Consider the following 25,112-nt stretch of genomic DNA (forward strand, 5'->3'; position numbering starts at 1 on the left):
ATCTCATAAAGCTCTACTGAGGCGAGATAATCGTCACTCAAAGCGCTGTTACCCTCGATCTGAGTCCAAGTGGTCAAACGGCTTGCAACACGACATCCGGTGTGCAACAAATGCCTTTCACCGGATCACGACGAATCTACATGTATGGCCTGTGCCCGATTCCGGTCCAAGAAGACTCTCCGGAATCGACGAGCGGCGAGGCTCGAAGCGCAGCAAGAGGCACCGGCCCCGGCCGACATCTTCAGCGCCGAAAACGAAGATGTCGAAGACGTGGAGAACCTACCCTCCAGCCCCGCTTCCGAACACGACTCCGGATCGGAAGACGTCGAAGAAAGACTCTTTCGCAGAGATGAAGACGACACCGAGGTAGGAAACTACAATGAGGCCTTAGGGGCCGAAGAGAGTAGCTCCGGTGACGAGCAAGGCCTACCCGTACAGACTGAGGATATCCCAGTGCGCCAGTCTATGGCTCCGGTCGAGGGATCGCCTTCGGGCCTTACCCAAGACCTATCCCGCAGTTCTTCGGCCCCGCCCTCTGGCCCGGCCTCGGACATTCAGCGGCAGCCATTAATGCCCAAAACGGCTGGTTTCCCTTCTTCAAAACCGAAAGCTGTATTGGTTCAACTGAAACCGAAACCGAAAGTGACGCTGGTCGGATCGAGGCCCACCACACCTTCGACGCCAGCAAAACCCGTCGGCACCGAGCGCACCAAAAGAGACTTCGGTGCCGAGCTTGCAGCGGCCGACGTCGGCGTCGATATAAGGAAAAAGACCTTCGGTGCCAACAAACCTACTCGGCTCCCGGCACCGACGCAATCGGCTCCGACCCCAAAGGTCAAACTGCCTGCTGCGTCTCACACCGCTTCGACAGCACCGCCAAAGGCACACTCATCAAAGACGTCGACGGCCATTACCGCCCCTCGACGACTCATCGGCGCCGAAGAAGTCCACGCCCGCCTCTACGGAACCGGTCGGCGCCAAGGAATCGATGGCGCTCCAGGTGCGGCCCGTTGCTGCGCAACGCACCAAACACAAAACAGTCCTCCAGGACACGTCGGGCTCCGAGCCGATAAAAGCTCCAACAGCCTCTTCGGCACCGGCCAACATTACTTTTGGCCTGCCGCCATCCACGGCCCCGAAACTGTTCCAGATCAGGACACGGGTCACCCACACCACGATCACGCCTGCCGAGCGCTCTCCTGCGGAGACGTCTCCATCACATCTCATCGACGCCGACACCGGCAAGATGATGCTCCACAAAAGGAAAATGACTTCTGAGCCAGCTTTGGACTCCTTCCGGATCCCACTTAAGAGAAAGCTGCCAGTGGCTTTGGAACCAGTTCTTTACGAACCTCTCCATTCCCCCTACCAGGATCCACAGTCCTTCTCTCCAACACACTCCGACACAGATGTTTTGGAGGACTACATGGGTGACCACGTCCCCTACCCCGGAGAGATGGACCCTGAAGGCCAACAGGACCCTGATCAAGCTTGGGATGACCCTGTAGACTCAGGTGCACCTATGGATGCACAGGACCCGCAACTCTACGGAGCAAAAACATCTCCCACAGAGGACACTGCCGCGTTCAACGCCCTAATAGAACGTGCTGCGGCCAATCATGGGGTGCAACTCCACTCTGACACCGTAGAGGACGACTTTCTCATGGATACTTTCGCATCCTCAGAAAGGAACATAAAAACTCTACCCATGTTGAAGGGTGTCCTCAAACCAGCAAAGGACATCTTCAAGGAGCCCACCAGGGCAAGAGTAATAAACCCCAGGATCGACAAAAAATACAGATCGGCGCCTGGGGACCCTACCTACATTAGAGGCCAGTTACCTCTGGATTCCATTGTAGTTGCGAATGCTCGCAAGAGGGCACACTCGCAAACAACAGGTGATGCTCCTCCCCCGGACAAAGAGTCCAAGGTGCTAGAGACCTCCGGCAAACGGGTTGCCGCCCAGGCAGCTAACATATGGCGCATTGCCAATACTCAGGCGCTCCTCACTCGCTACGATAGAGCACACTGCGACACATTAGAACAACTACTCCAACATCTCCCTGACCAATTCAAAGAAGGTGCGGGATCCTCATCAGGGAGGGACAACTCCTCACAAACGCATCCATCAAGTGTGCACTGGATGCCGCAGATACAGCTGCCAGAGCCATAAACACTAGCGTCATGTTGCGACGACACGCCTGGTTGCGAATCTCAGGATTCAAACCTGAGGTGCAAAATAACATCCTCAACCAGCCTGTCAACCCCGACTACTTATTCGGGCCGGAGGTTGACACCACCCTAGAGAAAATAAAAAATGACACGGACACTGCAAAGTCCATGGGGGCTCTCCAAACGCAGTCCTTTCGGAGCGGCTCATATCGTCGCCCCGGAAATAGAGGAGCAGGTAGAGGACAGGGGTCACAGCAAACATACAACAAGGGCAACACACAAACCACCTACGATAAAAACACCCGGGGTGGATATCGTGGCTCCAGCACAAAGGGCAGAGGACGCGGCTACGGCAACACCAGGTCCTCCCCCAAGAACAAGCAGTGACGCCCTCTCCCTTCCTCCCGACCACATAACACCTGTCGGGGGAAGGCTACAAAGGTTCCTGTCCACGTGGAACTCCATCACCACGGACAGGTGGGTCAAAGACATTGTCAAATACGGTTACTGCCTAGAATTAACCTCAACTCCACCCACAATACCTCCAAAACACCGTCCTATGTCCTCAGAGCACTTAACACTCTTACAGCAGGAGGTGCTAAGTATGCTACTAAAAGGCGCAATAGAGGTCGTACCCGTACACGAGCAAGGTACGGGGGTGTACTCCCTGTACTTTTTGATACCAAAAAAGGACTGGTCACTCAGACCTATATTAGACCTGAGACCCCTGAACCGCTACATTCTCTCCGAGCATTTTCACATGCTCACTTTACAGCAAGTCCTCCCGCTGCTCAAGCAGGGAGACTTCCTGGCCACACTGGACCTCAAGGATGCGTATTTCCACATACCCATTCACCCCTCACACAAAAAATACCTCAGGTTCACTGTTCAGGGGCAGCACTACCAATTCAAAGTCCTTCCCTTCGGCGTGACAACAGCACCCAGGGTTTTCACAAAGTGCCTAGCTACTGTGGCGGCACATCTACGGAGGCAGCACATACACGTCTACCCTTATCTGGACGACTGGCTCGTTCAAGCAAAGTCAGCCCAGCAGTGTGCCAGCCACATGTCTCGCACCATTCACCTCCTTCACAGTCTGGGATTCTCACTAAATTACCCAAAATCCCATCTCCAGCCCGCACACGTACAACAGTACCTAGGTGCGACTATAGACACTCTGACGGCCACAGCTCAGCCAAATTTAGTGAGGATCAACAGCATGCAAATGCTGATTTCCAAATTCAAACCCCAACACTCCCTTCCTGCGCGAGTCTTCATGCAGTTGATAGGCATGATGGCCTGCATTTTCATAGTCCCGCACGCGAGATTACATATGCGCCCGCTTCAGGAGTGCTTAGCACGTCAGTGGAATCAGGCTCAAGGACAGCTGAAAGACCTAGTGTTGGTGAGCGGTCGGGCATACAACTCTCTGCATTGGTGGAATCCACAAAACCTTTGCAAGGACCGACCGTTCCAAGAGCCTGTTCCACAGATAATACTGACAGCGGACGCGTCTCTCCAGGGATGGGGAGCTCATGTACTCCACTACACAGTGCAGGGACTATGGACAACGCAACAGAAGAAGATGCACATCAACCTTCTGGAACTGATGGCGATCTTCCTGGCAATGAAGGCATTCAAAGTACACTTGTGCAACAAAGTCGTGTTGATCCGGACGGACAACATTACCGCCATGTACTACATACAGAAGCAAGGACGAACACACCCTCCACAGTTGTCTCATCTGGCTCAGAGCATGTTCCTCATGGCAGAACACTTCCCCGGCAAGGACAACCAGATGGCGGATCTGCTCAGCAGACACAGCCACCAGATGCACGACTGGGAGTTACACCCATCAGTACTCCAACCGTACTTCCAGCAATGGGGTCATCCAGAGATAGACCTATTCGCCACAAGCGAAAACGCAAAATGCCAAAGCTTTGCCGCCAGGTTCCCACATCCGCAGTCGCAGGGCAATGCGATATGGATGAACTGGTCCGGCAGATTTGCGTACGCTTTTCCCCCAGCACCACTGATACCGCTGGTGGCACGCAAACTCAGACAACACTCACTGACACTCGTCCTGGTTGCTCCAACGTGGGCACGCCAGCCGTGGTACACCACCTTTCTCGAACTTTCCGTGGTGCCGCATCAAAGGCTGCGGATCAAACCCGCGCATTTAACGCAGAACCATGGAGAGATTCAGCACCCAGACCCGCAACAGCTGAACCTGGCAATCTGGCTCCTGAAGTCCTAGAGTTTGGCTACCTAAACCTGCCACCTGACTGTATGGACATCATTAAGGAGGCCAGGAGACCCACTACCAGAGCTTGCTATGCAGCCAAATGGAAAAGGTTCGTCATTTATTGCAATAATAATGACATTAACCCGCTAGACGCATCCATACAAAACATAATTTGTTACCTCTTACACCTATACCGATGCAATCTGGCGTACACCTCTATACGTGTCCATTTGACCGCCATATCAGCCTATCTGCAGACCAGGCAGCACCTCTCTCTATTCAGAGTGCCTGCCATCAAAGCATTCTTGGAAGGACTCAAACGAGTCATTCCTCCAAGCCACCCACCGGCTCCAATGTGGAACCACAACTTGGTCCTCACACGCCTGATGGGTCCACCCTTTGAACCTCTACACTCATGCGAGCTTCAATTCCTTACCTGGAAAGTAGCTTTTCTAGTAGCGATCACTTCTTTAAGAAGAGTTAGTGAACTCCAGGCACTAACCGTTCAAGAGCCATTTATACAGGTTCACGCCAACAGGGTCGTACTACGTACCAACCCCAAATTCATGCCCAAGGTGGTATCGCAGTTCCACATGAATCAAACTATTGAACTGCCTGTTTTCTTTCAAAACCCACAAACTGTCGCAGAAAGAGCACTCCATACACTAGATGTAAAGAGGGCCCTCATGTACTATATCGACAGGACTAAAGTCTTTAGGAAGACAAAACAACTTTTCGTTGCCTTTGCCCCACACCACAAAGGTAACGCTATCTCCAAAGCAGGTATAGCCAGATGGATCGTTAAATGTATTAAAATTTGCTATCAAAAGGCTAAACGCACATTAACGATTCCCCCACGAGCCCACTCAACACGTAAGTTAGGGGCCTCCATGGCTTTCCCAGGAAACATTCCCCTGCATGATATATGTAGAGCAGCCACCTGGTCCACTACACATACATTTACCAAACACTATTGTGTAGATGTGCAATCAAAACAGCAGGCAGCTGTAGGACAGGCTGTTCTCAAAACTCTTTTTCAGACCGCTGCAGCTGGCACTGGTAGCTGCCGCTAATAGAGGGCACTGCTATGTATTCTATGCACAGATATGAATTCAGCAGCCCACATGCCTCGAACTGAATATGCTACTTACCAGTATGCATCTGTTCTTGGCATGTAGGGCTGCTGACATTCATATCGCCCTCCCTCCTCCCCGGCGCCTGTAGCAGCTGCAGCTCTCAGAATTACTGTAAGCATGGTCATCACTTTCTGTATCTACTCCATCACTGCCACAATAGCGAAAAACAATCTGAGGATGGAGAGGATGCCCATGCGCACTGTAGTCCAGGGGAGGAGTCACCTATCCCAGGATACTTCGAAGACTCTTCCAGGACAACAACGTGCAAACATCCGGACCGAACATTAGGCGGCGATCTATGCACAGATATGAATGTCAGCAGCCCTACATGCCAAGAACAGATGCATACTGGTAAGTAGCATATTCAATACCATACATGAGCGAGTACAAAACAACAAAATAAAACAAGGGAGAGACAAAAAATAATTTTAGTGGTCTTTGATAACCATAGAAAGCTTTCAAAATTGTAGCTGTGGAGAGCAGACTTCAGGCTCATCTTGAAGGAGTGTAAAGCAGCTTGTTTTACCACATTTAATAGTCCGTGTAGATTAGATAAAAAAGAACCACGTAGTGTTTTGTAAAAATAAGTATATTTATTACACAATTTGACCTCTAACACATTGGTATATCTCCTTCCCAGAGATATCAACAATACACACAAGAATAATGAGGTAAGTAGCACAAATATACACTGGTCTCCCTGGGGAGACCAAACCATGTATATATACTAAGAAAGTGGAATGCGGACTGCAAAGGAGAACAGGGCTTGGACCAGAAGACTCTCATCTGAGCTTACAAAGAAACTTGTCTATGTTTGGAGGCAGCGGTTGCCTTAGGGAGAATGTAAGTCAGAATGTGCGTGTGAGCAATTGCTGAGCAGTTCTTGACGTTTCTGTGTGTTTTGGCTCCGTAATCTCCCATCTCTTATCGTTTCTTTCCCAGCTGCTGATGCCTATGATTTACTGTGACATACAGCATCTCACAGTGTGGCAGCATTCACTTAAGTTTCTTCGTCTGGTTGTAGCAACTTCTCAGGGGCATCAAGGATCCGTGGGGGGGTTCTAGAGCCATTGCCCTGTGAGGCTGGGAGTGGGGAGAGTCTGTGGGGTTGCTGAAGAGAGTCCAGCAGACCTGGAGTGAGCTTGAGGTCAGATTACTTTACCCCTACTTTTTCATTTCTTCCCATCATGGGGAAGCGTAATTCCACATCTGACACACAATCATTATTCAGTTCCTCTCTGGATGGCTCTATTAAAGTGTAGTAGGCGTTATGAACAAAGCAATAGAGCTGATTCAGAGACGCCTGTCTCACTCCTGAGACGCCGGTCTGTCGCTCCTGAGTCAGCAGCCCAGCCGAGCAACTTGGTGGAGGATCTCCCCTTGATGGGGCCCTCAGCGAGTGTAACAAAGGGACAACAATGGGACCACTTTATCCCACAGTAACAGTTGTAAACTCTGCACTTACAGCATAATCACAGCACCTACTGAGGGAGCTTTCACCATCTGGAACACCTCATCTAGAAGAGTCAACTCCAGTAGGGGCAGCAGTGATCAAACCACTGCACAACTCCCCTTCCCTGTCCACAGCTCCGGTACCCAGCAGCTTGACAGGTGGTATCATTCTAACGCGGGCCCACCTGTGAAGCTCAAAAGACGCGCTTATCGTTGAATCTTGAAAGGACTCGAGACCTGGCTGTCCAACGGAACCCTGCCTGCAGCAGGGCTGTCAGCGCCTGGATGCCCTCATGGGTGATTAGCCATGCTTTATAAGTCCAGTTTTGATGTGATTGATTCTACACGTGGTGTGGAAATTACTAAACTGGAAGATCATCTGATTTAATTTATTCCTTCTAAAGTGACACAATACACACTCCTTTGGCGATTTTAATAGCTCTAAATGTTCTCTGCCGCACAAGGAAGTGTATGCTGTTACAAAGCATTTATGGAAGACCTCAAAAGAATAATTCCTCCCAGGGTACCACCCTCCCCAGTGTGGAATCTAAACATCGTCCTCACAAGGTTAATGGGTCCTCCATTCGAACCTCTGCATAAATGCGAACTACAATTTCTCACATGGAAAGTCGCTTTCCTTGTGGCCATTACATCTCTTAGAAGAGTCAATGAGCTACAAGCACTAACTATTCAAGAACCATTTTTACAACTCCATCATAACAAAGTGGACCTCAGGACACATCCCAAATTCCTTCCTAAAATTATCTCTCCCTTCCATTTTAACCAATCTGTTGAGTTGCCAGTGTTCTTCTCGCAACCTCAAACAGTAGCAGAAAGAGCTCTTCGTAAAACAAAACGACTTTTTGTATCCTCCTCACCACCACATAAAGGCAATCCCATATCAAAGGCTGGGATTGCAAGGTGGATTGTCAAATGTATACAAATTTCCTATCACAAAGCAAAACGTACACTGTCTATTTCCCCTAAAGCACACACTACCCGAAAAAATAGGGGCTTTAATGGCATTTTTAGGGACCATTCCCTTAGATTACATCTGCAAAGCAGCTACGTGGTCAACACCGCACACATTTACAAAACACTATTGTGTAGATCTGCAGGCAAAACAACGAGCTAGTGTGGGCCAAGCTGTACTCAAAACACTATTTCAAACTACTGCAACAGAGACTGGTGGTTGCCGCTAAGGAGGAGTACTGCTATGCAATCTATGCAAGTGTGTGATCTGCAGCTCATATGCCTTGAACGAAAAATGCTACTTACCAGTATGCATCTGTTCTTGACATGTAGAGCTGCAGAGTTGCACACGCCCACCTACCTTTATCTGTTCCAGTATTATCTTAATTAGATACAGCCTACATGGACATCTATTTCTGTTTCCCACATAACTCCATCATTTCCCTTCTTGGCGAAAAAACAATCTGACGATGGAGTCGATGCCCATGTGCACTATTGTCCAAAGGAGGAGTCACCTATCTCTTGACTTCCAAAGACTTCTTCCAAGACAACAACAAAGTGCAAACATCCGTGCCCAACACCAGATGGCGATCTATGCACAGTGTGTGACTGCAGCTCTACATGCCAAGAACAGATGCATACTGGTAAGTAGCATTTTCCTTCCGGTCTAATATAGATTCTGAGGTTCACGGAGGGTTATTCGGACAATCCTCTTAATCCTCCTTGCAGATCTTATTTGTAAGGCATCACTGAGTTTATTGATCGTAGCGCTTTGGAACGATCTAGAACAAAAACAGAATAACATCTCTGGATCTACTGCCTAAATTGTTTATCTAAAAATATAGGCATTCGCACTGTATGGAAATTGGTGCCTAAGCTTGCAAAATAGGAAAATCTGTATAACTACTTTTATACCAGATGCCTGTATTGTTAATGTAAAGGTTGCAACATTTGCAGTGAGGTGTCAAATGTATGCTAAATCCAACAAATGCAATGCCTGCCCTGACACATCTTTTGCCATTTGACAGGTTGTCTGCTGCTTTAGAGTAACAAGATATACATTAAAACTTTAAAAACTTTGATACTGCAAAACGAAATGCAAGCTGAGATTCAGCGAGCTATGCCTTGACAGAGGGTTACCAGAGTTGGTCAAATTTGCGAAAGTCTTTTACCTTATCTATGAAAAACTTCAAGCAGCAGAAGGTTGTGGGGTAAAACGCTGGCATAGACCTTTCCATTGTGATGAAAAAACAAAGGACCTTTTGATGAATCTGGGCTTCACATTCACACTCTTGTTGTATTCAAACTTTAGGTAGGGCCATTTGATTAAAAAAACACACGAAGTTCTCTAACCTGTTTAGTTGACGTAATGGCTTAGAAAAAGGCAGTCTTTTGTGACAAAATTTGAAGTGATATCTTATGGATGGGCTCAAAAGGATTTCTCAGAAAAGTCTCCAAGCGTGTTGAGTTCCCAGGCTAATGAATTTGTTGTTGCTGCTGGAAGGGTGGGAAAGAGGACTTTCATGAATTCTATAACTACTCTATCAAGAAAAGTGGAGGAGAATTTGGCAGTCTAAAGTATCTGGAGACAGAATAGGCAGCCCCACATTAATATTAATCCCAACAGTAGCAGGTGTACAGTGCTGGTGGTGGTAAATCAGAACATATGGGTGTTTCTGTAGTCTCTCTTGCCCAGTTGAAGACCATTTTACATGCTCCTGATAGTACCTGCAGGATTAATTATGTGTCCCCTTTCTCTGGGGACTGCTTTGGGTGCTTTTGAGGCAAGGAACCTGTTGGATGACTTTGGTGCAAGGTTAGCCCTCATCATAGCCTTCATTACCTGGCCCGTAAATTGAGACTGTCGGGTTACGTAGCCAGTCTATTATTTGATTGAAGGAACCCAGATTTTGACTGCACATCTTCACACAGCCTGTGGATGATCTCCCAATATCTGTAGTTCAGAAGGAAGTTGCATCCAATAATGGAGTCATTGACATAGAGAATTTTGTTCAATGGGTCTTCGCATTCTCATGGTAATAACGTGGCCAAGAGTGCCACCCACAATATGCCCTTAGGACAGATTTAGCCAAATTATCTATAAATCAAGCATTTCATAAACATCCTGCATATTGTAGAGGGGGGCCTTGTTTGGGAAATATGAAAAGAATGGTGAACCACAGTGAGGTAAGACATTGACAGTGAACCTACATCTCCCACATTTAGTGATCAATGTTGCCTGGTGTGGCATGGCACCAAGTAGAAGGTTATGTTGATTGTGCCAAAGGGGAAATGAATGCCTTGACTGAAATGTTACTATATGTAAAGGAATCACTTGTTTACTTCTCTTGTGCTTGGTTTGCACTATTGGTAACAAAAACTTTGCTGAAAACAATTGGCAAAAAAACTGTTATTGGTTGAACTCTTCGATTATTAGTTTTATTAATATTCTTGATTGTTTTAAGGTCACTGACTGTTACAGTAAATTATATTCATGTTAAATTCATACTAAACAAAGTTCATATGCTGTTTAAACCAATGATAGCCAAACTGAATAAAAACAAAATAATAAATGACTTGAAGCTTCATGTTCCCCAGTCAGCACGACACATTGTATTTTCTTAGAGCACTTGCTTTTTTTTTAGGTAAGCTATTTGCATGAGCATCTTAAACTATTCCCTTTTTTTTCCCCCAGATGTTTATATCGCGCGAACTTGACCCAAAGGTATCAGGTAGCAGAGCCCTTTACATGAGCACCAGTTGCGTTACACAAGGACACATTCATTTTTGTTAGTCACGGGGAGATTAAGTGATTTGCCCAGAATCACAGGATGTTGAACTTCTTTGCAGAGACTCGAACCTGGTTACCAAGATTTGAGGTCTACCGCCCTAGCCGTAAGGCCACATCCTCTCCCTTTCGCTATGTTATTAGCTTGAGAATTGTTGCAATTATATGACCCGAGGACGTCTGCAACGATAAGAACAAGTTACTCATCATAGCAACCTCTGTACTTCTCCCAGCATTCTTTAGTCTTTGGTCTACTCAACAGTGTTGCATGGACATGTTCTCCTATGTTGGGTGGGAATTGTGGTTGGGGTCACCCTGCATATACTAAGGTTTCTTTCATCCCTGGGAAAGGAGATTCAGCTCCTGTAAGCAAAGGTGGTTAAAGATCTAGGAGTTAAATGTTACTTAATTGGGTAACTTGTTCTTACTAAGAAACCTGTTTGTATCAATACTAATGAACATTATTGTGTCTTCTCAGGCAGAGAAGTTCCGTGGAAACATACGGAAATACATTGATTCATGTACTGATGAGATGCGCTACTGGAAAGGTGGACAACTATGGCCAATAGTTAAGTGTGTCAGGATCTATGTTCCCAATGCTGAAGTCCTGAAGACCGGAGCGGTGCTGGTTGACCTGCCAGGGGTCCGCGATTCCAATGCGGCAAGGGACTGCATAGCAAGAGAGGTGCGTTTCTTTTTCTTCTATTGTTCTATTGTTTGCTGCATTGCAAATTATTTAAATATTTGTGCCCTTTTTTGTGCTTCCCTCAGTCAGTGTCAAATTGCAAGTAGAAAATCCACAGCCTGCTTTCTGTTTCTCTACACTCCCATTGTCCTGGCTTTTACCTTCTATGATGCACTGTTTTGGCTTGTTTAATCACATTTCGTTTGTCGCATTTGCTGAAGTACATCACACGATCTGCATATTCTTGCCATCTCTGTTGGACATTGACATTGCAAGTTTAAGTATTCGTTGCGGTTTTCAGGTAACGCTCGATCCCTCTCTCAAAACCCACAATGCGCCAGGATAGACTCCACTTCAGATTGTTTTGTTATTATCACCTGGTTTGGAAGTAGTTCCCAAGATCGTCAAACAACAATCAACAACCATTAAGCTTCAGGGCTCGAAATATGTTATAGAGAACACACCCTTCCAATTTTCCCCTAAGTAGAACTCCAACTCCTTTTTGTTGGACCATCACTGAGTTTGCAATCTTTGCTTACCTCAAGACCACAAGGATTTCAATTTTAAAAACAAATATTCATCCATTACTGGAGTCAGTAGGTGCATTATAGTATGCAGTGCCGAGCCATTATGACCCTCAGCATTTAGGGAGACTGAAGGAGCTTAATGTGAGAAAGAAGGCCTATCTGGTATTCTGATTAGTCATTAAGAGCGAAGCTCAGAAACCCTCTCCTCCAAGGTCAAAGAAGAACAGACTTCAGTTGCCTCAGAGGGTCCTTCACCCAGGACAGACGCAACACATATCGACCAGCATCCAAGGATTGACCCATGGGGTTTCACCTTGAAATGAGTCTTGTTCAGACTGAGCAGTGCTCTTAAGGGAGCTGGATATTGAGACCTGAACTTCAGCAAAGAGACCTGGCAGCTGGATTCAGCGACTGCCCCATGCCCGCTCAGCACAAAGAGCCTGCCTCAGCTCTCGAGAACCATTGATCCAAGGGCTCTAAGCCTCTACTCGCGGCTATGCCTTCTTGAACCTCAGGCATTGAAACAACACCTTTGCTGCTGAACTTGGCCTTGAGGCCAGATAACTCTCTCGATTACAACCTTGACATTGAGGAACACAGCCTTAACTGTCGAGCTATTGGAGGGGATGTAAACTATGCAGTAATACATCTTCTAATAAAATACTGGCTTGACCTCTAGAACAGGAGGCAGATCCTATACACCCCTCAAGAAGAGGAGACTTTGCTAGAAGAGGCTACTCTAAAGTGCTCCAACACTACGTTGTTAAAAAGAAGCATAGGCAGCACAACACAAGCTCTCTCCACAGTTTCAACAAGCCGCATTCCTCCACCATTGCAGTCACCACACAGGTGAGCTTCACCACAAGACTCTGTCCATTCAATCAACACACACTCTTATTTTTACCAGGAAAGCCTTTGTGACACAGAGGATCCCTACTTTGAACCAGTCCCACCAGATGTTGGGGGACGATTCCTGGCAGGACTGCAATGTCTACCCTCTGTACGGTGAAGGCTTCACCTCTGGATGATGCAACCCTTTATCATCCAGTGAGTGGCTGAAAATCACAAGGTCAAGCTCCATGTTATGGAGGAGTTTTAGAGACCTTTCCTGAGACCGAAAGGTCTATGCAATTTCTGCCAATGCTTAGGAACATGATTAAATACATGGCAGATAATTTTAAAGAGCTGATTAAGGAGAGTGGTCACACCCAGGGTAGAGAAGAAATGAAGACCAGCTCCTGATGACCCACACTACATGAGGAGGTTCATGTCCCATCGGATTCCACCCCATACTTAAGAGGGAATTCACCCAAGCCACACCACAAGAAAATGTATGGCTGTGGGGTCACCAATGCAGTAGCAAATCAGCAATTCTGTAGGCCTCCTCGCAAGATATGATTGGTATTAATAGGAAAACATGGAGCAGCAAATAAAGCTCTCCTTGACTGACCTTAAATGCGTCAAATAACTGGTTTAAGAAGGGAAGATCATCTCTAATGCAAAAACCTGCTGCAGCTTAGCTGACACTGGTTTCAGGGAGGTGAATATCAACATTATCCTCTTTAGACACACACGACTGAGGGTCTGGATCTTTATCAAAATTCCAGCAACATCTGATTAATTGCCCCTTGGATGGTGACAATCTTTTTGGTCCTCAGGTGGATATGATGCTTGCAAAGACCAAAAACAACACCAGTACTGCAAACACCATGGGGGCACTCCAGACTCAACCTGCCTAGACCAGGGTTTAGTGCCAAAAGATGTGAGGGAATGTGAAAACTCAAACAACCATGCAGCATTCAGGATTTCAAAAGCATCACCCCTGTCAGAAGGGACAGGTCTAGAAGTCCTATGCCCGAGCAGGCTATGGAAAAGGTCCAGGTGGTTCTGGAAAGGCTGCTTCTACAACCAATCAGTAACTTACCAAGCAGTAACTTACCAAGCTTTCCCTAATCAAACAATACCTTTATCGGAGAGAATGCCCAGTGGGAGAAAATAACCACAGACAAGTGGCTCCTAACCACTGTCCACCAAAGATACTGCTTGGGGTACCTAATTGTTTCCAAGCCACCCAACTCACTCATACCTTGGCTGGCAAGAATAGTTCTGAATTATGCCAGTCTCCCACATATAAGGCAGGTCACACTTTGGATCTGATCTTTTCTTTTTTTGTTTGAAATCTGTTTATTGACATTTTGAGAACAAACAAATACACGAGAAGCAAATCCTTAACAGGTGTATGCATCCGGTCAATAGCAATGGTTCAACATTAAGCAAGAGTAAAAGGTCAGCAGGGCATGATCACAAAATGCATTGGCTCAAGTTTACAAGGTCGGCCCCTTGATAAGGTCACATCGGGGCTGGGCTTGTGAGGAATCTTGGCAACTGAATGCACGGTGGAATAGGAGGGGAGGGAATGTCAAACCCTAAGAACCAAGTAAGATAGGAGCATAACAAATCAAACCATAGGAAGGGTCACTGGAAGGTTTATGTGTGGCAATTACTTTTCAGGGAAGTTTTGTGTGCAGAGTTATCTTGGGGTAAGGTATTGGGGATATTATAGGCGTGGATGGGATGGTGCGAATTGGGTGGAAAGGCTCAGCTTCTTTTCATTCAAGTGGGTGTCTCCTCGATGGCGGGAATTAGTCAAATAGGTTTAGGGTTTTGAGTCTAGGAGGAGTAAAACAAGAGTGCTCCAAGCGGGTGGAGTAGGTTATCAGAGGCTGAAGCATTCTTCTAGTGAAGGGCAATTAGTTGCCTAGCTGCACCTAACCATGTGGGCTATGAGTCACCAGTCTGTGTGTGTCCTGGCTTATAGAGTCCAACGGTGAATGCCCAGGATCACTGTGTTGAACAAGTCAGGGAGTGTGTATCCCATCACCCCTTTGATGCAGGCTCAGGATCTCCTTCCAGTAGGTTGCCATAGGGGCGCAAGACCACCAAATGTAAAGGAAATCACCAGTTGCTGAAGTGCATCACTTGCATAGTGGAGAGGCAGTTGGGTATATAGTGGGCAAGAGGACAGGGGTAAAATGCCACTGCGTCATCAGTTTATATGCAGTCTCGCATTGGGATATGCTCCTATCCAATTTGGGGTTATCTTGTCAGAGCTGGTCCCACTGTTTCTGGGAAATTCCCTCAGTAGTGTCCGCATGCCATTGAGTTTGGTAGGGAGGAGTTTTGGATGGGGGCAAGTGTTGAAGTTCTGTGTAGTCGTGGGAGATCAGGCCCTTTGTTCCCCGGAAGGACCGGACCATTGTCTCAGAGCGTAAATAAATGAGTGGCCCTTTGGGCATTGGAGGGGAGGAGTGCCCATTGTTCGCAGTTGGTAGTAGTGTCGTCTAGCTGACTCCAGAACCCCAAAGTGATTTTTTTTTTTGTGTCCTCATTTGTGCAATAAATATTCTAGAAGAAAACAGGGGATCTTACTCTCACACTGGACCAGTGGATGGACAAAGCAAGTCCCCAATCCTCCTGTCCCATAGTGTCCAAAAGGGAAAAGTTCTGGGTGTACCAGTCCTAATCCCTAATACATGGGAGTTATTGAGGTATTGCTTAATCATTGGACTTCCATACCATTTCCCAGCCTTATAGCAATACGTAAGTCTTGCTTACATTGCTCGAAGGTTTTGATCTGGTATGCCTCTAATAGATCATGGAGGATGCGACAATCCCCCTCCCTCCAGTCTGTGAAAAGTGGGTCTGTAGCGCAGGGATAAACTTCAGGTTGCGAGCTAGTGGAGTGTTGGGAGATGGGAAGGTGGTGATGCCTCTCTTAAGAGCAATTTTGTCCCAGATTTCAAGGAATGTTTTGGTAGGGACGGCTATGTTGGCGCTCCGGGGTTGAGCCTGTTTAGGAAGCCATGCCAAGTCTCAGAGGGGTCTCCAGGCCAACACATGCTTCATGTGTCAAGCCAGTTTAGGAAGCCATGCCAAGTCTCAAAGTGGTCTACAGGCCAACACACACTGTCTCGGACTACCCATTCCATGTAGGTGGGCCGCCCAGTAATATTCGAGAATATTGGGTCACGCCAGGCCCCCCCATGCCCTGGGGAGCATTAAAATAGTGTTAGAGAGCCTCAGGCATTTCCCTCCTCAGATAGCGCGTCCACTTCCTACAAATCCCCTGCTCAGTCCACCTTCACAAAGGGTTATCAAAGAGGCGGCTATAGGGGCAATAACAATAAAGGCAGAGGCAAAACAAATACCGCCAGCTCTACCACACCGCCTACCCAATGACTTCCCCCCGCTCCCTCCAGACCATCCCACTCCGGTCGGGGGCAGACTACAAAATTTCCTTCAGTTCTGGGAGACCATCAACTCAGACAAATGGGTGACCCAAATTATTCGCTCAGGGTACTGCCTAGAATTGACATCTACCCCCCCAAACATTCCACCCAGGCAACGCCCAATGTGACAAGAACATTCCGCATTACTAAAACAAGAGGTAATCTCCCTCCTACAAAAACAGGCAATACAACAAGTTCCCGTCAATCAGCAAAATTTAGGGGTCTACTCCCTATTTTTTCTAATACCAAAAAGAGACGAGACTCTACGACCTATTCTAGATCTCCGGCCCCTAAACACATACATACATTCAGACCATTTTCACATGGTAACGCTTCAGCAGGTACTTCCGCTCCTCTCCCAGAACGACTTCCTCACCACACTGGACTTGAAAGACGCATACTTTCACATTCCGGTACACCATGCTCACAGAAAGTACCTCAGATTTGTAGTGGACGGGCAACACTACCAGTTCAAGGTGCTCCCATTCGGGGTCACAACAGCACCAAGGGTATTCACCAAGTGCCTAGCGGTAGTGGCGGCACACCTCAGAAGACAGCACATTCACGTCTTCCCAAATTTGGACGACTGGCTGATAAAAGCCACGTCCTACAACCAATGTGTACACCACACCGCCACTACAATCCAACTACCAGCTAGGCTTCACGGTGAACCACCAAAAGTCCCAGCTAACACCATCCCACATAAAGCAATACCTCAGTGCCACCATAGACACCTCAAGCCATAGCCTACCCCAATCCGGCCAGGATTGCAAGCATTCAGGCTTTGCGTCAAAGATTCATACCTCAACACTCCCTTCCAGCAAGAGTGTTTATGCAACTCATAGGGATGATGGCCTCTTGCATTTTCATAGTGCCTCACGCAAGACTCCAGATGCGTCTACTCCAAGAGTGCTTAGCGCGCCAATGGAACCAGGCCCAGGGGCAACTGACAGATCTGGTGTTGGTAGACGGTCGCACCCATCGCTCTCTGCAGTGCTGGAACACCACAAATCTTTCCAGAGGTCGACCGTTCCTGGACCCCGTTCCACAAATGATACTAACAACAGACACATCGCTCTCCGGCTGTGGAGCTCATCTATTACACCTCACAGTGCAGGGCACATGGACGCCGCAACAAAAGTTACTCCATATCAACTATCTGGAGTTACTGGCAATCTTTCTAGCCCTAAAATCCTTTCAAACACAGATTTTAGGCAAGGCAATCCTCATTCGCACAGACAACATGACGGCCATGTATTACATTAAAAAACAAGGAGGCACACACTCTCCACAGCTCTCTCAACTAGCACAGAGCATATGGAGATGGGCAATTCCACACATAATCTTTCTCCTGGCCCAGCATGTACCAGGAGTCCAAAACACCATGGCAGATCTGCTCAGCAGACAAACGCAGCAGATCCACGAGTGGGAACTTCACCCACAGGTTCTTCACCCGTTCTTTCAGATGTGGGGGCATCCGCAGATAGACCTCTTCGCCACCCACGAAAACAAAAAATGCCCAAGCTTCGCCGCCAGATACCCACACCCATTGTCCAAAGGCAATGCAATATGGATGAACTGGTCAGGCAAATTTGCATACGCCTTTCCATCTCTCCCACTAATTCCATTAGTGGTGCGAAAGCTACAACAGCATTCCCTCACACTGATCCTAGTAGCTCCAACATGGGCCAGACAACCGTGGTACACCACGCTGCTGGAACTCTCGGTAGTGCCACACCAAAAGCTACACCTCTCACCATGCCTCCTAACCCAGAACCATGGAGAGATCAGGCACCCGGACCCAGCTCAGCTCAACCTTGCGATCTGGCTCCTGCGATCCTAGAATTCGGATACCTTAACCTTCCCCCTGACTGTATGAACGTCATCAGAGAAGCTAGACACCCTACCATTAGAGCCTGCTACGCTGCCAAGTGGAAAAGATTTGTTGTTTTTGCCATAACAACTCAATCAATCCTCTAGACGTGTCTATACAACACATCATATGCTACTTACTCCATCTACAAAGGTGTAACCTAGCAAATACATCCATTCGGCTACACCTCGCAGCAATTGCCGCTTACCTACAAAACAGGCAGCACCTATCACTTTTCAGAGTGCCTGCCATTAAAGCCTTCATGGAAGGCCTAAAACGAATAATTCCCCCCAGAGTACCACCCTCACCTGTGTGGAACTTAAATATAGTTCTCACAAGGCTAATGGGACCGCCCTTCGAACCTTTGCATAAATGCGAACTGCAATTTCTCACACGGAAAACAGCTTTTCTTGTAGCCATCACTTCCCTTAGAAGGGTCAGTGAGATACAAGCACTTACCATACAAGAACCGTTTCTCCAAATGCACCAGAACAAGGTTGTTCTCCGTACCAACCCAAAATTCCTACCTAAAGTAATTTCCCCTTTTTATTTAAACCAATCGGTAGAATTACCGGTATTTTTCTCGCAACCTCAAACTGTTGCAGGAAGGGCTCTACACACGCTAGATGTCAAACGAGCCTTACTTTACTATATCCAAAGAACACAACCTTTCAGAAAGACCAAACAACTATTTGTCTTTCTCTCCACCACACAAAGGCAACCCCATCTCAAAATCAGGGATCGCTAGGTGGATTGCAAAATGCATCCAGATTTGCTACCACAAAGCAAAACGAACGCTATCTGTTCCCCCTAAAGCCCACTCTACACGAAAGATAGGGGCTTCTATGGCTTTTCTAGGGAACATCCCATTAGATGATATCTGTAAAGCAGCTACATGGTCAACACCGCACACTTTCACTAAACATTACGGTGTATATGTGCAAACCAAGAAACAAGCTAGTGTGGGCCAGGCTGTACCAAAAACACTATTTCAAACCACTGCAACAGATACCGGTGGTCGCCACTAAGGTTGAGAACTGCTATATAGTCTATGCAAAAGTGTGTAATCTGCAGCTCATATGCCTCGAACGGAATATGCTACTTACCAGTATGCATCTGTTCTTGGCATGTAGAGCTGCAGAATTACACACGCCCACCCGCCTCCCCGGCTATGTTATACGTTCCAGTCTATCTTATTTAGACACAACACACATGGGTTTCTTCACTGTTATTACTACGCTCCATCTTTCCCTGTTGGCTAAAAACAATCTGAGGATGGAGCCGAAGCCCATGCGCAATACGATCCAAGGGAGCAGTCACCGACCTTGTGACTTCCAAAGACTTTCCAAAAGGAAAAACAAACTGCAAACATCCGGGCCCAATACCAGATGGCGATCTATGCAAAAGTGTGTAGATCTGCAGCTCCACATGCCAAGAACAGATGCATACTGGTAAGTAGCATATTCCTTATGTCCTGTTGGAGATTGAGGATAGCATCCTGTGGGATAGAGCTGAGCAGTGTCTGGACAGGTAAATGATTTTGGGCAAGATGGACATTTTGACCGCGTTGAGGGGTCCCATCCCAGAAACCTGCAGCGGTTTCCATCTGTGAAGGTCTTCTAGGACCGAGCGCCGATATTCTGGCCAGTTGGCACGCATTCAAGAGGCTAAGTCGGAGTGAGGTTTAATCCCAGGTATTTTGTAGATTTTGGATCCCAATGGAAAGAGGTGAGGGTCAGCAAGTCGAGGAGGTCGCTTTTCAGAATTGTCAAGTTGAGAGCTTGTGATTTGGCCATATTTATTTTGAATCCAGAGACTTTTGCAAAGGCAGTTAACACAGTAACCAGAGCAGTGATGGGAGACTCAGGCTGTGTGAGGGCCAGTACGAGGTCACCAGCAAATGGGGCCAATTTATGTTTGTGCCTGCCAAAGGGTATGCCCTTGATGTCCTTCTGTCAGACATGGATCGCAAGGGGTTCTACCGCTAGCACGAAGAGTAAGGGCGCTGGTTTGGAGTAGTGCTCATTAACGCAAATAGTAGCCCTGGGTGTGGCATAAGCTGCCATGATTTTGGCTATCAAGCCAGGAACCAGTCCAGTCTTACAAGGGTCACCCGCAGAAAGCTCCAGTTAACTCAGTCAAAGGCCGTCAACTGATCCTGAAGTTGGTGGAAAAAATTGCAGTAGAACATCACTGGGAGGCCATCAGGGCCAGGATTTTTGCCCATTGGTAGCACCCTGAGAGCCCTATGTATTCTAGTTAAAGTGATGGAGGCATCCAGGAGTTCCAAATGAAGAGGGTGTAGTGGTTCCGAATGGCAGCCGTTAAGGTACGTCTCTATGATCTTTTGGGGCATATTGCTGATAGAGGTTGATTAAAGTCTTGGAACGCCTGTTGTTTTGCTGTCTTCTTAGTAGCCCATGTTCTGGCACTCAGCTTAATTTTAGAGATGTGTGCTTGTGCAGTTTGTTGGCACAGTCTGCGAGTATGCAAGGAGCCCACCTTGTCAACCCTCTCATAGTATTTCTGCTTTAGGGCTACGACTGCTTCACCTTGTTTGTCCGAAGCGTTCGGGACTGACCTCGGAGCATGGCGAGTTGCCAGTTGGTGCGTCCAGATGGGGCAGACTGGTAGAGGCATTTAAAGGCTTTAATATCTGCTATGAGACAGGCTTCAATCAGTTGGGCATCCCATGCGCGAGTGAGGACGATGGAGGAGATGGTCCCCCCGTATTGTAGCTTTGAAGCCATCCCACAGAGTTTCCCCAAAACTTGGGAAGGGTACTGGTTTTGAAGTACACAGTGATTTCTCATTGGATTTCAGCGACATCAACAGGGTCTCTATGCAAATGGGGTGGGAGACCCTAGCAGATGAACCCAATAGACACCGCTTTGGCTAGAGTGATTTCATAGTAATGTGGGAGTAAGGCAGAAGTAATCAATGTGTGACTAGGAGGAGTAGAAACGGGAATAGAAGGAGTAATCGCAAACCTCGGGTGACAGTATCTCCAGGCATCCACCAAACCCAGGTCTGTGAGGTCACTTTTGATGGCGGTAGACATCGCTGCCATCTCCTCGAAGGAAGCTGCTCTGTGGTCCAGTTTAGGGTCCCACACAAGATTACATTTGTCCCCCAGCACTGTGCTCCTGTCTGCCTGTGTCACATGGTCCCATGGGGTGGCTCTGAGGCCTGCAGCTTGGGCCTGGTTAGGGACGTAAATATTTAGGAGAGTAAGAGATCAGTGAGTTTTAGTAAGCGGCCTGTATTGCCCCTCACAACGTTAGTATTTTGGAGCAAAAGGAGGCCTTGCTTAGGATAGCGACTCCAGCAGTTTGTCGTGGCATGTGCCCAGTAGCTAATAGGACATTTTGGGTGGGACATGCGGGGAGCGTCGTAGTGGATTAAGTGGATTTCCTGTAGGATTATAACATCAGGGTCCTGCACAAGTAGGAAGTGTTATATCTGGCGCTGTTTGTTAGGAATGTTCAGTCCCCGTAATATGTGGGCTACCAGCCATGGGGGACAGAAGTGGCGTGCACCTTCTGAGTACATGAAAAGATGTGGCACTTGTCGCGGTGAGAGGTATGAACCATCCCAAAAATCATGTGTGCAAAGGACTATCGGGCCTTGTCCCATGGTGGGGATAGGAGTGGGCCAATATTTTGACTCAATGGAAGAATAACGAGAAGCAGACTCTTGCTGACCATCCTGTGTCATTGAAATTGGGGGGGGGGGGAGGGGCGTGGCAGCAAAGGGGGATAAGTATAGCAGAGCAAATCTACCAAGCGTTCTAGACGACTTGGGAATAGGTAAAAGGAAGGTAGAGAAGAACACCACATGCGTCCAACAGGGCCAAACTGCTCAGTTAAAATCCTGAAATGATGGCTGGTGCTCCTGTAGGGGGGGCCATTCATGAGGAGTCACTCTCCTACAGATTGAATCGAGGGGGGTCGTGAGGAAGGCTCTCGGTCCGGCTGCCTGCAATGGCTTGGGGTGGAGAGAAGCCCAGGAGGGGCACCAGCATCCCTGGTGTGACAGGGTAATTTGTTCTTTTCTGGTTGCTTCACAACAAAACGCAGTTCTGTGGGTCCAGTGGGAGCGCTCCTGAGGGCCCCGACTTGATCTCGGGTGGTAGCAGCAGGCATCGGGATTCAAGCTGCAGTGCAGTCATGAACATGTGGTTAAGCAGTTCCTTGGGGATGTATGCAGCTGTTCTGGAAGGCGCGGTTCGGCGGGGAGCCTGATCTAGACAGAGCCAGAGGTCAGGGCTGGTTGAGGGTCCTCTCTCCAGGCTGCGGATGTGCTGAATGATATCCTGGAGGCTCTGTCTCTTTTGTGTTTGCGGAAGCGAGAGGCCTGTACTGTAGCCAACCATGGTTTCAGAGGTGGCTGGCTGGGGGAGCAAGGGGGGTGCGACTCATCTCCGTCCGAGTGAAGTGTAAGGCCCAGGAGTTATTTTGTCTCACTTAGGGAACAAATGGCTCTGCACCTGCCCTCCCAAATAAAGATGATCACGAAGGGATGACCTCTTTGATATCTGCACCTCCGCACTGTGGTTACCGCTGTCTTGGAAGAATTGGACCATGTGACCTTGAAAAACTATGTCCGCCTTCTTCCTCGATGCCTGGAGGATAGCCTCTTTTTTGGTAAAGAAATGAACCCTTGCGAGGATGTCGGGAGCAACGTTCCAGCGTCCTGGAACCAGGGCCACCTAGTGAGCCCTGTCCAGCTGCAGCGGGGAGGTATCAATGTCACCTCTGATCGCGTGGAGGAGGTCTGCAGTGAAGGTCATTATGTCCATGCTCTCCGCTCCCTGTGGAAGGCCCCTAATGCGGATATTGTTCCTCCTGCTCCTGTTCTGCAGGTCTTCCTGCTTCAATTGCAATTCGATTTGCTGCTCCTCCTCTTCTGCTATAGCAAAGTGACCGGGTTTTTACTTCTTTTGCTGCTTGGGGTATCTTTTGTGGATCTGCCTCGTGTCATGGCAATATGGAGAGAGGTGTTCTAGTACGTGCCTGGGATAGAGAACCAGGATGCTGGAAGAGGGCCCCGGGTAGAGCAGATGGCACAGTGGCCTTGATCCACACCCCATCACCTCCACATGGCATGCGGCAAAGAGGAGACAACGACCCCACCAAAGTGTTTTTTGTTGGGCGGCGCTTGGGGTCCACAGTCTGCAAAATGCAGCAGAGTGACTCCCCCTGCGAAGGGCCCAGCGTGTTGAGGGACACAGAGTTTGACTCCCCCTTTTCTTCTTCTGCTCAAATTAAGCAGATTTCATCAGCTTGCTTTTCCAAACTGAACCCCATAAGGAAGCTGTTGCACCTGGTACCTGTGGAGACATGGAAAAAAAACTGTGGTTTACACAATGGTAACGTAACCTCCTGCCTGGACTAAGCTAACAGTCAATATTTGGGCCTTCCTGCTTTTCTAATTTAAAGACTCCAGATAATTCAAAACGCAGCAGCTAGACTTATTCGGTGAATGTATTATCCTACAGCCCATCTCTCCCGACTTGAAGCTGCTAAATTGGCTGCCAGTTGTCAAACGCATTATATTTAAAGCCCTTACGCTGGCGTTCAGAGCGTTTGCACGGGAAAGTCCATCCTAGCTGAGAGACTGACTTCGCCCATAGAAGCAACGCAAACCGCTCAGGTCACATCGATGCCTGATGCAGGTCCCAAAATGTTTTAAAGTTAGACGAGGAGGCAGCTCCTGCACGGTCTTAGATGCCAGAATGTGGAATGCTATGCTTGTCAATCTTCGCAAGGGACCGTTGGTCTCTATAAAAGAGATTTAAGAACTTTTTTATTTGATATTGATTAGGTCATGTTATTAGATTCTGTTTGATATCAGTCTCCTTAAGGTTTGAGCGCTGGGACACTTCTGATTAAGCAGCCGTGCGCTTTACAATTACATTTTGATAGATTGGTTGAGTTAAACACCACACCATCAAACATCCCATCTTGCTAACATGCTGTCTGTCGGGAATATCAATCATTGCTGCAAGAAAAAGTAAAAGCAAAGGTGACTTCAAACTGGTGTTCATGCACTTGCAGCAGTGCTTAATTTGTAAAATATTAAGTGCCAGGGCTCTGACCAGGAGGCCAATGCAGCTTGCACCCCCACCCACCCGTCATCTCTGCCAAAACAACTACTAACCATCTCTCTTGCATGTAAATGCGACAGTTCATATTATTTCAGGTCCCCAAAGTTCAAGAAATGGCTGGGAGGCAGGTATTAGTCATTTTTTAATGTATATTGTTTTCCTAAACAACTGTTATACTGCTCATCTCTAAATTACATGAGCAGCACCACCTTGTGGCAGACTGCCCTAAGTGTGGTTGGTGACAATTAGGTGCCGGTGCGCAGCACCGGAAAGCTCCGGCTCAAATTAAGCACTGACTTGCAGTCAAAAGTAGTACTGTCTTTTTTTTCATCCCAAAGTAGGATGGCACAATGTGGCATATTCTTGACTTCAGGACACCAGGTCACTACATACTATTGCAGCATTTTAAGATGACAGCTGTGAAGGACAGCATTCCTCAGCTCTGCCTTGGAGATTACATGGCAAACCTTGATCTCAAGAACATCTGCTTTCACACCCTCATTCATCCAGCACCCCTCCGCTATCTCAGGTTCGTGTTAAGTGGGCCATTTCAAAGTTTTACCTATTTAGAATCCCAACTGCCTCGAGTGTCTTTACAAAGTGCCTAGTGGTGATCTCAGCCATATCTGCACCACAGCAAAATATCTTTCCATATTTGGACAACTGGCTGATAAAGAAAGGCAACTGGCAGCAATATACTCGGGGCCAGGTGTTGCTGCAATGCTAGTGTTTACAGTCAACAAAAAGTCCCATTTCTGCCCTCAGACCTTATAGGAGCAGTTTCAAACTCCGTTGCATGCAAAGCCTGTCCCAATCAAGAGTGTGATTGCATTTGAAATGCTCCTTCCTCTTTTTCAGAGATGA

General features: G+C 47.6%; 1 protein-coding gene across 6 annotated transcripts in view; it reads left to right on the top strand.

The window, feature by feature from the left end:
- The window catches only part of NUGGC (nuclear GTPase, germinal center associated), a 1,337,967-nt gene that overhangs the window by 573,460 nt on the left and 739,395 nt on the right, over positions 1-25,112 (top strand). For all 6 annotated transcript variants that reach the window (XR_014961415.1, XM_085604518.1, XM_085604516.1 and 3 more), the window contains one exon: positions 11,244-11,450. Coding sequence is in view for 5 of the 6 variants with exons in the window: in XM_085604518.1 (XP_085460644.1) it covers positions 11,244-11,450 (207 nt within the window). In the remaining variant the exon portion in view is untranslated. The remainder of the gene's footprint in view (positions 1-11,243; positions 11,451-25,112) is intronic.

This window comes from Triturus cristatus, chromosome 5_1, assembly GCF_964204655.1.
Source record: "Triturus cristatus chromosome 5_1, aTriCri1.1, whole genome shotgun sequence".
NCBI classification, from domain to species: domain Eukaryota; kingdom Metazoa; phylum Chordata; class Amphibia; order Caudata; family Salamandridae; genus Triturus; species Triturus cristatus.